The following is a 17,860-nucleotide window of genomic DNA, read 5'->3' as shown; positions in this document are numbered from 1 at the left end:
TTTCTCTTTTTTGAAAGAGTCACTCAAGTGTTCTAAGAACCACTATACAATAAAACTCACAACACCAGATATGGTTTAATTGGGAAGAAAAACTTCAGAACCTATCAAAAGTCTAGTATAAACTTCTAAACTTTAATTACCTTTACTATTCCATTATAAGAAAATCAGACATCTCTGACAAGTTTCCATATTGTCTAGGTTCCTCATCCATCTTTAAGAATTATTAACCAATTGTGAAGTCCAATGTTTTAATCATATCTTTTCCTTACATATATTTAAATATAAATACACACAACTCATAGCTTCTGGATAGTCATGGCTGTTAGCTCTAATCAGTCTTTCTTCTCTCCACTCAAAGCTCAACTGTGATCAATCAAGTACATATTAAACAACTGTGCCTGGTACTGTGCTAAGAACTGGGGATACAAATATTATGAATGCAATAATTGCTATTTGCAAGGAACTTTCACCCTAATAGAGGAGTTGGTTGGGAAGAAAAGTGGGATGGTAAGCTCTAGCAATTATGGAAAATCACTTTAGCAGTAGAGAATAGATTGGAGGGGGTAAAACTTTGAAGTGGGAAGACCATTTATGAGGTTATTGCAATAGGAGAAAGATGAAGACTGAAGGCAGTAGCTGTGAGTAGATGAAGGAAGTTGGTGTAAAAGATGTAGTTTTACATTACATACATTAGAGGAAAGGAGAAAAGAATGAATGTTAAGAATTAAGGAGATGAAGAAAAAAGCAAAAGAATATTTCATGTTGAAAGGATTCAGTTTGTCAGTTAAGTTAGGAGTAATATCATCCAAGAGAAAAGCAGGAGGGGGAAATTTAGGAGGCTTTGAGAACAGTAGAGAAGGTATGGAAAACCTTTTGTAAAGAGTAAGAGAATCTGTTAGGATAGAGAGGAAACTAGATTATAAGGAGATTCTGAATTGTTGGCATGCTAGGGTGCAGAGGATTTGAAGTACCTTGCATCTTTCCTACTTGATGGAAATAATCACCTCTAGATTTCTCTCACCCAGCCCAGGAATCTACAGAAGGACTCCTTGGAGACCCATTGAAATCCCAGGATAGACAAGCCTGGGCAGGTCAAGAGTCAAACTCAGAGAAAGGAATATAACCAGCCACACCTGGAGCTTTAAAAGTAGTCCCAGTATTCTCACTCTGAGATGTACAATTCTTTACTTTGGGTGCTGCCCAGTATGGGGATCCTTGCCCCTCTTACTTTACGGCTGGCTATCTAAACTTGGTTTAGGGGGAAACAGTTTAAGGGTGTTTTATGTGTGAAATTGATGTCTCCCCAAAACTCTCAACCCAGATCTATTTTTAGCAGAAATGACTAGCCTCAGGGAATTGGAATTGTGGGAGGAATAGTGTCCAAGCCAAGATAAGGCAAAGAAACTGGATAAAATGTAGTTCAACTAATTCTTGAAGCTTGTGGTTGAATTCCAGCTTGGTAGTAACGTTTGAGTTCGTTAGGAGAATTAGGAGATGACCTCGGGCAGAGCCTACAGCAAGGAGAACTCTTATCACAAGAAGGAATTCCTAGGCAAAGCCAGAAATCAGAGTATCCCCACAGTTCCTTGAAGGAGGGACCTAGCAAGGGTCATTTTACTTAGAACCAGGAAGGTCCTATCACATATTCTGTTTATATCCAAGCAGCCACTTTCCCAATTCTTCATTTTTCCATCCTCCACTCACTTCCCTTATCAAGAGTAAATCGATGAAAACTATAATTAGCATAAGAAGTACCTTAGAGAGACTCTCAGGAGATGAAACCTGAAGACGATAAGGACCATGAAAGAACATGGAAAGCTTCAGAAGAAAAAATCCCTTGGCCACAAAGATGACAATAGTATTTTAAGGAAATGAGAGATACAGAATAGAAAAATTAAGGAGAGAAAAAAGCAAGGGAAATTAGCATCTTAGAACAGAACATGGGAAAATATATTCAAAAACACCATGTCCTGAAAATTACAATGGACAAGTCAGAAAATAATGAAAAACAAAAAACAAGAAATATCAAAACAAATCAAAAATAAAAGGAGGGGAGCAAATGAGTAGACTATTTGAAAATTGCAATTTAAAAGGTCTTCATACCATATTTTAGTAAATTGTTAATTGAAATTGCCCAGAAATAGAATAAGAAGGCAGAGAGAAAATTTAAAGAATCCACTGGTCATCTCTTGGAAGCAATCCCAAAATGAAAACACCCAGGGGGCAAATTCTAGAGATTCCAGGTCAAAAAAATTATATAGTAGAAGCAGTCAAAAAGAAGTTAAGAGCCACATACTTTACAATAAAGATTACAAAAGATTTAGCAACTACCACTGTAAATAAGAGGAAATCTTAGAATATGATTCAAAAAGGTGAGAGACAAAGGTTTTCAACTGATGATAAACCTATCTGATAAAAGTATCATTCTACATAAAAAATGTACTTTTAATGGAATGGAAGATTTCAAAGTTTTCTTGATGAAAAGGTAAGAACTAAATAAACATTTGGAAATAGAAATTGAACCATCAAGAAAAACATAGAAAGATAAATAGATTTATATAAGTGGGTATATGATGATGAATTATTTACATATTAACAGGAGGATAAAAAACAAATATCTTCACAGAATTCTCATATTTTAAGGGCCATAGAGAAAAGTTAAAATAATAGAACATAGGTGTTTTTTTTTTTTGTTTGTTTGTTTTGTTTTAATTGTCGTAAGAGAAGTCAAATATAAAAGAAGAGAGGGCATTATGATGAGGAGGGAAATCACTACTGAATAATAGTGATGAATAAGATGAAAAGTATATTTCAACTAAATTAGGTAAATGAAGATCAAATACAATTATAGACGTACACACACATCTCAGCACAGAGATAAATTAAATAGAAAAACAAGAATGAGGATAGAGAAGTTACCTAAAAAGTGGGGCAGGACAGAGAAAAAAGTAGTCATAAGTAAAATAATATCAAATATTGAAGATATTGAAATATTGAATCTCTGCAGGAGAGATGAAAAGGAAGGAAGGAAGGAAGGAAGGAAGGAAGGAAGGAAGGAAGGAAGGAAGGAAGGAAGGAAGGAAGGAAGGAAGGAAGGAAGGAAGGAAGGAAGGAAGGAAGGAAGGAAGGAAGGAAGGAAGGAAGGAAGGAAGGAAGGAAGGAAGGAAGGAAGGAAGGAAGGAAGGAAGGAAGGAAGGAAGGAAGGAAGGAAGAAGAAGTTGCCTGGGATCAGGGACAAATTAAGGAGAAGAGTTATAGAAGAAAGCAAACAGATTAGTTTACCTATAAGATTACAAGTGTCAGAATAACAAGGTCTTTTCTATCACTTTCTTATTTGTAAAAAGGAAAGAAGTAAAGAGAGGAAAAAGTTCAAGAGGATAGGATTATGGAAATAAACATTTAACAATAGTATTGGTGAATGTGAATGATATGAACTCACCCATAAAAGAAGAAAGTAGTATGGATTAGAAAGCAGAATCCAACAATAGTTTGTTTACAAGAAACACTGGAAACAAAGATTCACATAGAGTTATAATGAGAAGGTGAAGTAAAATCTATTATGCTTTAGATGAATTTTAAAAGGCAAAGGTAGCAATGATTTTCAGATAAGGCAAATATATAAAGATAGAAATAAAGTACATTATGCTTGAAGGTACCATTGATAAAAAAGATAGTATATATGTAACTAATAATAGAACAACTAATGTGTAAAGGAAAAGTGAATGAAATTATGAAAAACAGTAAAATCATAATATTGGAAGACTTTTAATGTATCTCTTAATGTAGCAACTAAAAGATAATGAGGATATACAGGATCTGAAAAAACTTTTAGAAAATCAGAGATGATAGATGTCTAGTATTCTGAATGGAATACAAAAGGAATTTATATATTCTCAGCTATACATTTGACTTTTTAAAAAAATTGATCATAAAGATCTCTTCCTCCAAAAAAAGCAAAAATTTTAATGCATCATTTATTTATCACAATGCAATAAATATTATATTCATCAAAAGGTCCTTAAAGAAAAAAAATTATTTGGAAACTAAACATAATTCTAAAAAACTCGTAGGTCAAAGAACAAGTTATAGAAACAATTAGACATTTGACCCAAAAAATGACAATAACAATAAAGTATTACAAAACTTATAGGATGTACCTAATGCATTCCTTACATGAAAATTAAATTTGTGAAATTTATATCTATAAAGGCTTTCATTAATGAGAAAAAGAAAAAAAAACTGAATCAATATTTATGAAATTAAAAAAACTTGAGTAACAAAAGACCCAGAACAGATTAACAAAGGAAAAAATTTAAAATTAAAGATGTTAAAGCTGAAAGCATAAAGACCTTTAGAATTACAAGTAAAACTGAGTCAATTTTTCTTAGAAATATTATTTAAATAGATAATTAACTTGATTTTTTTTTAAAGAGAGGAAAACCAAGCTGTTGATATAAAAAATGAAAAAAGATAACCCACAACAAACTATTTTTACAAATTATGATATAAAAATGATAACTTAGAATAAATGAATATGTATACAATAAAAAATACCAGATTAACTAAAGAAGTTGACCACAAGACATAAATGAAAAAAGAAATTAAATAATATATAAATGAACTCCCAAAGGAAAAAAAAATTCTAGCATTTTATGGATTCATACTTTAAGTATATCAAACTTTAATATAAAGCTAATATTAATTTCAAACTCTGCAATAAGAATAGAAGGTAACTTCTCAACTTATTTCTATGATACAAATATTCATTTGATGCCTAATCTTTGGAAAAACAAAGAAAAGAGAGAAATAAAGACTAATATTTCCTAAAGTATTATTGCAAAAAATTTTGAGAAAACTGTCAACAAATAGGTTACGACATCACATTATAAAGATTATACATTATGAATAGGATGGGTTTATGCTAGGAATGCAGAGTTGGTTCAACATAAAGAAATCTATAAATATAATAAACCATGTTAATAGAAACCTTGTTTATATCAATAGATGATTTTTAAAAATAGTAGCTTTTTATTTTCAAAATACATGCAAAGATAGTTTTCAACATTCACCCTTGCAAAATCTTGTGTTCCAAATTTTTCTCTCTCCCTCCCTTTACCATCTCCCCTAAACAACAAGTAATTCAATATAGGTTAGATATGTACAATTTGAAGAAAATATTTTTGATAAAATCCAATAATTTTTACATTAAAAACTCTAGAAAGCATAGGAATAAATGGAATTTAGTAAAACATATTTATCTTAATACAAGAGTAAACATTATATATGATACAGAATAGTTAGAAGCTTTTCTGGGAAGACCAAATTTAAAGCCAAGAAGCCCATATTCTTCTCCCTTAACATTTAACACAGTGCAAGAACTATAACTAAAGGGGAAAAAAAATAAATTGAAGGAAAAAAATATAAGCAAATAGTTTTTAAAAGTCACTTAAACAACAATAAAATGCTGAAAAGATTAAAAGAAACCAGGAAGCACCTTAGTTAAACATTCTATTTAACTAAAAAAATAGAGGGCTACCAAAGTTATCAGCAAAGTCTTGCAACAAAAGACAATTATAAACAGAATTTTATCATTTTCTTTTATTTAAAAAAAAACAAAAAACAACTTGACAAGATATCCAATTAAGCAATATTATCCTTGAGCAATTAAGGATGAAAATCAAAAAACAACTACCAGCAGAAGAAAAATGGCGTGAACACTGTCAAAATTATTATAAAAAATTGTTTCTCCATCAAGGATAGTGAAACTACCACATTTGAAGTTTAACATCACAGTGCCTGAGATTCTTAAAAAGGAAGTAGAAATGGTACTAAAGAGAACCAAGATGTGAAAAGCAACTGAATTGGATTGAATATGAAACTCTTTATCAACTAATGAGATGATATTTCAAAAGTAACTAATACTTAGCACAGCGCATGGCACATAGTACACATTTAGTAAATACTTGTTCCTTTCCCCATTTATATTCTGAGCCCATTTTCCTAATCTTACTTTGTATACTAGCAGTCAAGTCTTCACAATGAAGCTAGCTACATTTCCCTCAAAGTTACAGGGATAATCTGAGGGTTTATGGGCTATCTCTAAGGATATTAGTTTGAGCTCACATTCCAATGTGTTTTCTCCAACAGCAATCACCAATGATGAAAACTCTAACATCATTTAACCAGTTGATATCACTAATAAGCAATTATTGTTTAATAGTGAGAGAAATGATTACTTCTCTCTTATATTAAGACCAGGATTTCTTTTTTAATAAGCCTATAGGTTATTCAGTCTCTGAAGGATTTTCCTAATTTTGAGATTGAAGTCATTTTCTCCTCAATCCAGTTCAGAACCCACTCACCTTTATATGGAATTTGATCTAAGGTAGGAGAGTTCATTGTGGTTTACTTAGGTATGACTGTGGATAAATTCTTTGATTAGATTGTTCAAGTAAGTAAAAGACAAACTAAAGTTACACCCCCTAGCCCTTCATTATAATAGGTCCACCTTTCATGTACTATTTTTTCTCTCTCATTAATTGTTAACTAATCAGAGTTGATTACCATCTTTAGTAATACCCACTCTTCTAAGAGCATATAAATTGTGAGTCCACTGTTATGATTTGTCTTTGGCATTGGAGTGTCACTGACACAGTTTATTGGTGATATGCTAACATTTTTAATAAAATGTTTAATTACCCCAAATTATGTGCCTTAAACTTAAAGATAATATATTTAATATTAAATAATACTTACATAGACAGGATGGAGGTCAACTCCATACATTTCCAGGGATTTGGCAATTCCCAAGTATTTGATTTCTGCTTCAGAAGGTACTAGACCCCTATATTAAAAAAAAAAAAAAAAAAAAAAAAAAAAAAAAAAATATATATATATATATATATATATATATATATATATATATATATATATATATATATATATTAATGGCAATTACTATAACTTCCGAGGAAACTAAAACATTCCAGAATTGTTATATAAAAAGATAACTAATTGTAATGTTTTAGATTATGCTATACCATTAGTTCTATTGACCTATCAATTTCTCTTTACCATTTTACTGTTACTAAGTTGTTTCTCTGATTTTGTTCATGGCATAAAAGAGTAATAATTTTTCATTACATTCATATATCAATTTATGAGAATTCTTAATTGCTTCCAATTAAGCTACAAAAAGAGCTACTATAAATATTTTTGTCTATATGGATAATTTTGCTTTCTTTTTCTTTAAAAAAAAAAAAACTTTTTGATGTATCACTCTGGTAGTGATATCTTCGGGGCAAAGGGTATGTGTTTGTAAAGTTTAGTGACTTTTTAAAGCATAGAACAAAATTACTTTCCAAAAAGGCTGGACCAATTCACAGCTTTGTCAATAGTGCAGCAGTATATTTGTCTTCCACACCTGTCATTTTCCTTTCTATCATCTTTGCCAATTTAATAGTTGTGAAAAGGAACTTCAGAGTTGTTTCAACTTTCATTTTTCTCATTAGTAATTTGAATTATTTTATTGATAGCACAAGCTTTTCCCCTTGAGAACTACCCATTATGTAAATGGAGGAAGCTCTAATACTGCATTCTCTTAGTTTAGGTCTGATGTTGGAATTAAATGAAATATTTCAGTTAAGAAAAGGGAGCTTACTTTGCCATCACACAGCAAAAAGATGTACAAGAATACTAGAAGTACTCATCTTCTTTATTTGCCCCCAGCCCCCTCCCCAGTTTGTCAACTGCATATGGAAAAGTGTGGTCATGGGGTAATATATGAAAGACACAGTAACTGGCATAGAATGGTCATCAGATATTTTAACATCTTGTTTGCTTATAGCTACTTGCATGTTGTTTCTCCCATTAGAGAGCAGGGGCTGTTTTTTGCCTTTTTTTCTTTATCCTGAATGCTTAACAGGGAGTCTGAAATATAGTATGTATTTAAAGAATACTAGTTATCAAAACCAATGCAGACAATATTATAAGGGAAGCAATAAACTGGGAAAAAATTTACATTCAAGGATTCTGATAAAGGCCTCATTTCTAAAATATATAGAGAATTGCCTCAAATTTATAGGAATTCAAGCCATTCTTCAATGCTAAGGATCACACAGTTGTAAATCATAACCCACTTGAAGAAATTGCAAATCAGCCTTTACTGACACAGATGTTGCTTGTGAATTGGGAATGAAATAAATGAAATAAATCAGAGGCAAGAGGGAAGAGGAGAGAGGTCGGAGAATGCAACTGCCTCTCAGTCTCTTTGTGTCCTTATCATCGTCTCACATGAAGGGATCTATTCTGCTGGTCAGAATTAGATCCCCAGCAGGTAGTTCCCATAACATTCCAGTCAAAGGATATGACAGACAAATTTCACATGTAGAAATTAAAATCATTTCTAGTCATATGAAAAAGATGCTCTAAATTACCATTGATCAGAGAAATGCATATTAAGACAACTCTGAGATGCCATTACACAAATCTCAGATTGGCTAAAATGACAGGAAAAGATAATGATGAATGTTGGAGGGGATGTAGGAAAACTGGGGCACTGATACATTGTTGGTAGAATTGTAAACAGATCCAACCATTCTGGAGAACAATTTGGAACTATGCCCAAAGGGTTATTAAACTCTCCTAATCTTTGACCCAGCAGTATTTCTACTGGGATTATATCCCAAAGAGATCTTAAAGGAGGGAAAGGGACCTTTATGTGCCAAAATGTTTGTGGCAGCCCTTTTTGTAGTGGCTAGAAACTGGAAATTGAATGGATGCCCATCAGTTGGAGATTGGCTGAATAAGTTATGGTATATGAATGTCATGGAATATTATTGTTCTGTAAAAAATGATCAGCAGGATGATTTTAGAGAAGCCAGGAGAGACTTACATGAACTGATGTTAAGTGAAATGAGCAGAACCAGGATTATACATGGCAACAAGAAAATTACATGATGATCAATTCTGATGGATGTGGCTCTCTTCAACAATGAGATGATTCAGACCAGTTCCAATTGTTTAGTGATGAAGAGAGCTATCTACATCCACAGAGAGGACTATGGGAACTGAGTGTGGATCACAACATAACATTTTCACTCTTTCTGTTGTTGGCTTGCATTTTATTTTGCTTCTCTTTTTTTTTTTTTCTGGTTTGACTTGCTTTTTCTTGTGTGGCAAGATAATTGTATAAATATGTAAACATATATTGGATTTAACATATATTTCTACCATGTTTAACATATATTGGACTACTTGTCATCTAGGGGAGGGAGTGGTGAAAAATTAGAATACAAGGTTTTGTAGGGGTGAAAATTAACCATGTACATATTTTGAAAATAAAAAGCTTTAATTAAAAAAAAAAAGACTACTAGTTATCTACTTCTGTCTATTTAATTTGGAAGTATATTGGTTTCTAGGAATCTTTGAATCTTAATTAAGCTTTCCTCTCCCTCAAGAAACAAGAATATGAGGACTGATATGATATATGGTTCTAGAACACACATAAATACACAATTTCAGCTCACCATTCTATATGTATAATACTCCAGTGAGAATAAGTAAACACTTTTCTGCTCTTTCTGGTTTATTACCAAACTGAATTAGAGAATAAATACTTTTTGATGACAATAATGATGATATCCTAAAAACTCATTGGAGTTAGAGAAAGTATTTTCTCTTGACTGAGCTTTATAAATGTTTAACTTCTTTCCTTTTCAGTGGCTAAAAAGAATCAGTATGTATTGTGTGCAGTTTTACATTTCTGTGTTGGGATCACTTTGACTAGAACTATAGTAGCAAAGAAAGCTAAAATATAAAAAAATGTGTAAAGTTTTACAGGATCAATACAAATGGATTCCGTCGTTTTAATGTAACCCCTTCTGCTTACATCTAGATTGGATTCTATTTTGATATGATCTTCTTAATTTTACTTCAAAATTTTTTAAACTCAATTTTATCTCTTTTTTTGGTTTTGTTTTGTTTTAAATAATGTTTTATTTTTCCAAATACATGCAAAGATAGGTTTTAACATTCACCTGTGTAAAACTTTGTGTTCCAAATTTTTCTTCCTCTCCTCCCCCTTTCTCCTTCCCAGAACAAGAAATCCTATATAGTTAAAAGTGCAATTCTTCGAGGGGACTAGGTGGCGCAGTGGATAGAGCACCAGCCTTGAATTCAGGAGAACCAGAGTTCAAAACTGATCTCAGACACTTAACACTTCCTAGCTGTGTGACCCTGGGCAAGTCACTTAACCCCAGCCTCAGGAAAAAAGTAAAAAGAAAAAAAGAAAAAGAAAAAAAGTGCAATTCTTCTAAACATATTTCCATATTTACCATGCTGCATACACATACACACAGATCAAAAGGGAAAAAACATAAGAAAGGGGGAAAAAAACATAGGCAAACAACAACAACAACAAAAAGGTGAAAATACTAGGCTTTGATCCATATTCAGTCTCCATAGTTTTTTCTCTGGATGTTGATGGCACTTTCCATCACAAGTTTTCTCTTTTATCTCTAACACCAAACCAAACCAGAATAATCTCTCACCAAGTACTCATTCAGTACCTGTTATTTGACGGCACTGTGCTAGGTTCTGGGTCAAAGAGATAAAATCAAAAGTTTCTACCCTCAAAAGGATAAAGTAAATGGTACTACCATTCTATGAAGTTATGGTGTCATTTAAATGACAAAAAACTTTCTAATGAAATCCTCTTAAGAATTTCTCCCCAAGAAAACAATAGAGAACTGATTAAAACTGATTTTATTTTAATGTAAATCTTTCATTGGAAGCAGAGACAAGAGCATGCAATAATATATAATCCCCCAAAGTACTAAGTTCTCCTTTTCTGACCAAAGGGTAATTTCATCAAATTGCTATATTAAATCGTCTAAGAATAAATTTCTCTAAGTACATATATGCTCAAAATTCTTCATGTATTTGTTCTCTTTATTTAAATGAAAATCAGTGTAATATAACCTATAGAAAATTAGCCTTAGACTTAATCAAGTCCCATCCTTGACACAAATGGCTATATTACCCTATGCATATCATCTAAGGTTTCAGTGCCACAGGCAACCATCTAAAACTAGTTGTAAAGTGCGGAGGTATTGGTATTTGGTATAGGATGTTTCCTGATTGGGCAGTCCTTAAACCAATTAAATCATAGGTACAATAAAAAGCAAAAAAAAAAAAAAAATCCAATTTATATTTTAATCAGTCAAAACCTTAAACATGTTCTTTCTATTCTTTTTAGTATCTGGGATGAAGTCTTCAATGTTGGGTGTGGATTAACTCTGAGGCAGGCTGGGAGAAGGCACTGATAGAATTAGTTTACCTCCATGGTCTTTCATATGATCACTCATGTTTCTTTTCTTTTTTTTTTTTACCATTGTAGGTAATCTCCAGTCTTTGGCTGTTTTCTTCATTGCATGTTTTTCATATGTTTGCAGAGAATGTGGAATAAGAGTTTACTGTATAATTATAATTATATATAATATACCATTAGGCATTTCATATTTACCATCCCTGATGTCTATTGCACCCTTTCATTTTGTCTACATATCCTCCCTAAGTAAATGTATCTTTTGTCAAAGAGAATGGTCACTGTGAATAACCAAACCTCAACTTTTGGTGCCTATCATAATTTGGGGTCTATATCACCCACATCATATCTACCAGCTTCCTTTGCTCTGAGATATATGAATTTAAAATTTGATAACTGCTTCAATAAAATTAATTTTCTTTATATTTTATTTTATGTTTTGGAAATATTATTTTGAAAATATTAAGTGAGTGTGAACCACTACATAGCATTTCCAATCCCTCTGCTTTTGTCCACTTGCATTTTTTATTTCTTTCACAAGTTATTATATATTATTTCAAAGTCTGATTCTTCTTGTGAAGCAAAATAGCTGAACAGATATATATACATATATTGTATTTAACATATGCTTTAACATATTTAACATGTATTGATCTACCTGCCATATGGGGAAAGGGGTAGGGAGAAGGAGGGGAAAAACTGGAACAAAAGGTTTGGCAATTGTCAATGCTGAAAAATTACCCATGCATATATATTATAAATAAAAAGCTATAATTTAAAAAAAAAAGAAAAGAATATTAAGAAGGCATCCTTAGGTTTCACCAGATTGCCAAATGGTTAAAAAGATTAAAAGGAAAATAAAGGAAAATGCACTGTTTGGCTTCTTATGAATCATATTCCTGACTGGTGGAGATAAAGTCTATAAAGTAATTGTGTAGTACACCATTCAAAAGAACCAAAGTATACCTCTCTCAGATATAAAATGGTTAAAAATTATAAATAGTAAAAGCTTTTTTACTTTCCTCTATTCTGGTTTTAGACTGTTTTTAAAAAGCATTTTAATGCATAATCAAAAATTTTGTTCTCCATTTAAAAAAATGTAAATTTTTACATGGTCACATTTGGAAAGTTTAAGAAGCATTAAATTTCAACATGGTAATCTCATAACTGAATCATTTTATATTCTATATAAAATACAAAAAAGAAAAATGGGATGAAGTTATATCTTATGTTTGTTCCCTATCGCTAACTATTATGTTGTAAAAAAATTAATAACTGGTGAGTGGAAAATTTATATGCTAATAACTATCTACCAAAAAAAAAGCACCATTCTTAAATGTATTAACTTCTCTTCCCTCCAAAATATATTACAAGCTTTCTTTGAACATCCTCTCCAAGAAAAATCTAAAATTGGACTTTTACTCTGTGATCAAGATGGAGTTCCCTAATACATACTGTAATAGTGACTTTTCCTGATTGCAGTTTAACATCTTACTCTTAGTTCTTTCTCCAAAGAGACCTGATCCTTTAAACAAACATTTTGTTAACAAATTAATCTTACAATTATTTTTGCTTTAATATATGAGTAAAGTGAAATTTAGAAGGGAATAATACCTAAGATGAATGTTTTAGTAAATGAGGTTTCTCATTAATTAACAAAGTTAATTTGTAGAAAAGATTTAACCAAAATAAATATAACTGAATTATAACTTCAATATCACAAGCTCTTTCTCATAATTTTGATCCACTAAGAGCATGAATAGTCTCAAAAGTGCCTATTCTGCTGATATATATCTTCATAGAGTATGGAAATTATGGTCTTATTTCTGGCTTTGTTGCTACTTTCAATATATAAGGTATACCTGTGGATGATTAAAAAATATTGCATAGGAAACATTTATACCAAGAAAAGAAACAAAAAATAATGCAAAGAAAGGAATTTTAGGAGTTAAAAGTATGGATGAGCAATTTGTCATGAAAGTAGTTTGTACACACACACACAGGTTTCCTATTATATAAGCTAGTTGTTTATGTGATTTGTACATTATTTCTTACATTAGAGTTTTGTGTGTTCGTTCTATGGCATCTTCAAGTTCTTCCTTTTGATCTGGAACAAATCGGTACTCAGACACGTATCCTGGAGTATGCTTATATGGGTCATAATCTCCAAGTTCAGCTAAAAATAGAGGGTAAAAAAAATGTCATTTTCCAATCTCCCACTCCTAATTTGGAAACATACAAAAAAAAAAAAAAAAAAAAAAAAAAAAAAAGCCCTGTCAGGTTGTTCAGCTATGTCCTTCAAATATATTATTATCTTTTAAAATTCATATGAAAATGGCTAAAAAAATCCCAAGTAACAAAGAGCTGAAAGTAGGTGTCACATATAGTAAAACTAAAATCCTGATTTAATAAACATGGACTAAAAACCTTGTGTTTTCAAAGTTTGTATTTATAATGCAATTTTTATTTAAGTTACTTTAGCATAGAATAAAGAAATAGTAATCCATTGAAGTTTAGAGACAATACCTTGGAAAAAGTTTTATCTACAATGAAATATGATCAGTCAGTGCACTAATTAAAAGGAAAAGAAGTAGATTACTGAATAGGGAGGGTCTTTTATTTAAACAAATATAAAGCAGAGGAGAAGCCTAAAGAGAAGGGAGACAATCAATAAGAGAAAAACAGGAAACAGAAAAAAAGGATAAAGAATAATAGAGCAGGAGAAGTAGCAAGCAACCACCCCCCCCCAAAAAAAAATGCCAAAAATCTAGGGCAGAAATTAGAGGTAATAATAGGATAGAAGGCCGCAGACAACAAAGGCAAGATGAAAGAGTGTGAAAGAAAGTTAGCTATAAAGAAAAAAAAAGAAGAATAACACACAAAGAAATGTTAAATAAACAAAGTACCATCTGATCTGCTATAATTCAACATATTCATTCCTAAAAATTACCACTTGTGCAAAATCTTGAAAAAAACTTGTAGGGCTTAGGGGAAAATGAAGATAGAGGGTGCAACACTCAAAGATTTAATTAGTGAAATAAAATAAAAAGATAAAAAAATAAAAAATGGTAGCATAGTTCTATACATGTTAAATATAATTAATTATAATTAATTAATACTAATTAATAGTAATAATTACTATTAGAGTAATAGTTTATTACTTTAAACTATTAAGAAATGATTAAATATGTTTTGTATATATGATTTAAGGAGGTAGGAAGATGTATAAAACACCTTAAAAAATCTTTATCCAAAACAGCAAACAAAAAAATTCAAATGAGAAAATTTAAATCAAACTTTGTATTTGTTTTCATTTAGATGTTTGATTTTCAGAGAACTCATTCTCAACAATATAAACTCTTTTGTTTGGCTTTCAGAGTCTTTCACAATCTAGTTTCAGTTTATCTTTCCAGGCATATTCCTCTCCTTCACAATCTTTACATAAGAAAAATAGCAATAGCTAACATTTATATATTATTTATTATGTGCCAGAATGTACTAAGTATTTTATAATAATTATTTCATTTGAAACCCTAGAAGATAGGTGCTACTAACCCATTTTACAGATTAAGAAAATAAGGCAAATTAAGTAATTTGCTCAATCACATAGAAAGTAAATGTCTGAGATTAAATTTGAATTTGATTATTCCTGACTCCAGGCACGACATTTTATCCATTATCCAACCTAGTTTCCCCTTTTATACTGCAACCAAACTCTTTTCTTTCCAGAACACAATATTCCACTTCTTTTCTCTGTGTCTTTGCCTAGGTCCCTGTACTTGAAACAATCTCCCTCCTTATCTCAACATCTTAGCTTTCCTAACTTCCTTGAAAGCTTTAGTCCTTTGAAATCTCCTATATATAGCAAATCTATTCTGATTGCTCTAGTGGCTAACGTAACCCTCCTGAAAGTACTATGTATCAAATGTGTGTGTTTGTGAAAGTATATATATATATATATATATATATATATATATATATACATTTGCAATACACTAAGCAGATATAGATATATTTATTTTTCTGTGTTCATGTTGTTTTCCCCCAAAAGAATAAGCTCTCTCAAAGCATATATTGTTTTATTTTTAATATGTATTCCTAAAACCTACCATAGTATCAAACATATTATAGGTGTTTTAAATTGTATAAATAAATGAAGCCTAATAAATAAAGTATTATTACATTTTAGAAGAAATTTAGTATGTTTTAATAAAATAATTTAGATTAACAAACTCTAATTTACTGTAGTGAACTGATATTTATTCATAATTAGCTGCATCAATTTTATATAAAAGGTCTTAGGTAAGGTTTATAAAATGCCACTGGTATGATGAGCTAAAAGAAGCAATGGGAAAACAAAAGAGAAAAGTGTACTCAACAATACTTTTTTAAAAATGCTAGAAATGAAACTATTTTCTTCAGAACTCAAAAACTAAAGAAGTTAAATATAAAAATTAAGAAAAGTATCATGAAGTGAAAAAAAATTAAAATAACTCTGAGGTACTACTTTTCCCCCCACAAAATAGGAAAAAGATGTATCATAATACTAACTAATGGCACCTACATTGGAGAGCATATGCTCCCAGCTGAGCAGCAATGTTGATTGGACAGGGCAGGCGCCCTTGTAGTACATCTTGCTTTACCTGCAAAAAAAATTGATACCTAAGAAAAAAGAAAAAAAAGAAAAGAAAAAAACAATGAAAATGCATACATTTATGGCTTTAGACTTTCATAGTTGTGATAATTTTAAACAAGTTTTAGTTATATTAAATTACTTTCCTGTGGGGTATAGGCATATAGCTAGGACCTGATTAATGTATGAATAATGAATCCTGTGAATTGGTCAAATGTATTCAAATCTGTCCTATTTGAGGTTATAATTATGTAAAAATGATATTTTTTTCTATTCCAATAGAAATGATAAACTGTGAATTCAAATAATGTGACCTCTTCAGGGGATTCATTATTCTAATTGAGATTAGGTATAATGGCAAAGTGAAGAAATTTAACCATATCTTACAGGCAAGTTTATCAACAAAAAAGATCAAATTACACAGATTCAATTAGAGACACCTTGATGCATTATTGTTTGCATGAGAACAGGTCCAACCATTTTGGAAAGCAATTTGTAATTATACACAAAGGATCTTATCTTACCCTGCTATGCCCATCCTGCCCTGCTTTGTCTTTTCTTTCCAATGGGATTTGGAATGGGAAATAGAGAAAATAGATTTTTCTGTTTATTTTCGAGAGAAATAGGGGAGGAGGTCCTATAGACATGGAATGCCACATACTTTCATATTAGGTATTAGTGTTATCTATTTTATAATGTATAAAAGTTTAAAAGGTAAAAACAAAACATTAATAAAATTAAAACAAAAACAAAAACAAAAACACAAACCCAGTCTCCAAATTTTACAAGAGCATGGAAAGAGATCATTACTCACATATATAAATTAATTCTGACATCAGGAAAATCTAGGATTAAATCCTATGTTTGTGAGCAAAATCATTTAATCTCTCAGTTCCCTCATCAGAACTGATACTATAATTTACAGAGATAGTGAAAATATGTATTTATAGAAAGAGTCTCTATACATGGGTGTTACCTAAGTCAATGAGATCATATGTCCAGTCTTTATTCCTATTCTCTTTGTTAATTAAAAAAAGTTCATCTAATGGCTTTCAAAGAGACTTTGATTGGTTGACTTACTGTCTGAGACATTTTCATCTGAAGATAACAGTCTCATATCAATTCTTTTAAGAGGGCAAATAATTATCTAGACTGACTTCTATCACATGTCCAGTCTTTATTCCTATTTTCTTTATTAATTAAAAAAAAGTACATCTAATGGCTTTCAAGGATTTTGTTAAACTTAGAGACTTTGACTGGTTGACTTACTGACTGAGACATTTTCATCTGGTGAAGATAACAGAGTATCATATCAATTACTTTAAGAAGGCAAATAATTGTCTAGACTGACTTGTATCCCAAAATATATATAAAAATTCACTAATCCACTTAAAATTTTCTATTTTTTACTTCATATTATATACTTTTAAAATGATTTATTGATGTTTTTATTTTGTATCTCTAGCACTACTTACTAATTCATCTTTCCCTGTTCCCCAAGGAAGCCTTCCTTTGAAACAAATAAGCAAAGCCAAGTACCCAAATTGTTGACTAAATCCAATTTTTATGTTCTCCCTTTTAGCTTCCTTTTATGTATTTTCTTCCTTTAACAGAACATAAGTTACTTAGATTGTCTTTCTTTTGGCTTGTTTTTGTGTTGCCAGAACTTAGCACAATGCAGTACAGAAAATAAGTGCTTAATAATACTTGTTGAAGCAAGCAATGAACAAAATACCATCTGATCTGTTATAATTCAACATATTCATTCCTAAAAATTACCACTTGTGCAAAATCTTGAAAAAACTTGAGGGCTTAGGGGAAAATGAAGATAGAGGGTATAATACTCAAAGATTTAATTAGTGAGATAAAATAAAAAGATAAAAAATGGTAACATAGTTCTA

General features: G+C 30.9%; 1 protein-coding gene across 1 annotated transcript in view; it reads right to left on the bottom strand.

Moving 5' to 3' along the window:
* The window catches only part of LOC141550617 (band 4.1-like protein 4A), a 165,206-nt gene that overhangs the window by 74,350 nt on the left and 72,996 nt on the right, over positions 1-17,860 (bottom strand). Inside the window, exons 5-7 of the mRNA XM_074281445.1 lie at positions 15,891-15,988; positions 13,382-13,502; positions 6,757-6,844 (exon numbers count right to left, since the gene is read on the bottom strand). Coding sequence (XP_074137546.1) covers positions 6,757-6,844; positions 13,382-13,502; positions 15,891-15,988 — 307 coding nt within the window. The remainder of the gene's footprint in view (positions 1-6,756; positions 6,845-13,381; positions 13,503-15,890; positions 15,989-17,860) is intronic.

This window comes from Sminthopsis crassicaudata, chromosome 1 (assembly GCF_048593235.1).
Source record: "Sminthopsis crassicaudata isolate SCR6 chromosome 1, ASM4859323v1, whole genome shotgun sequence".
Taxonomy (NCBI): domain Eukaryota; kingdom Metazoa; phylum Chordata; class Mammalia; order Dasyuromorphia; family Dasyuridae; genus Sminthopsis; species Sminthopsis crassicaudata.
This window is presented reverse-complemented; position numbering and strand designations above follow the sequence as displayed.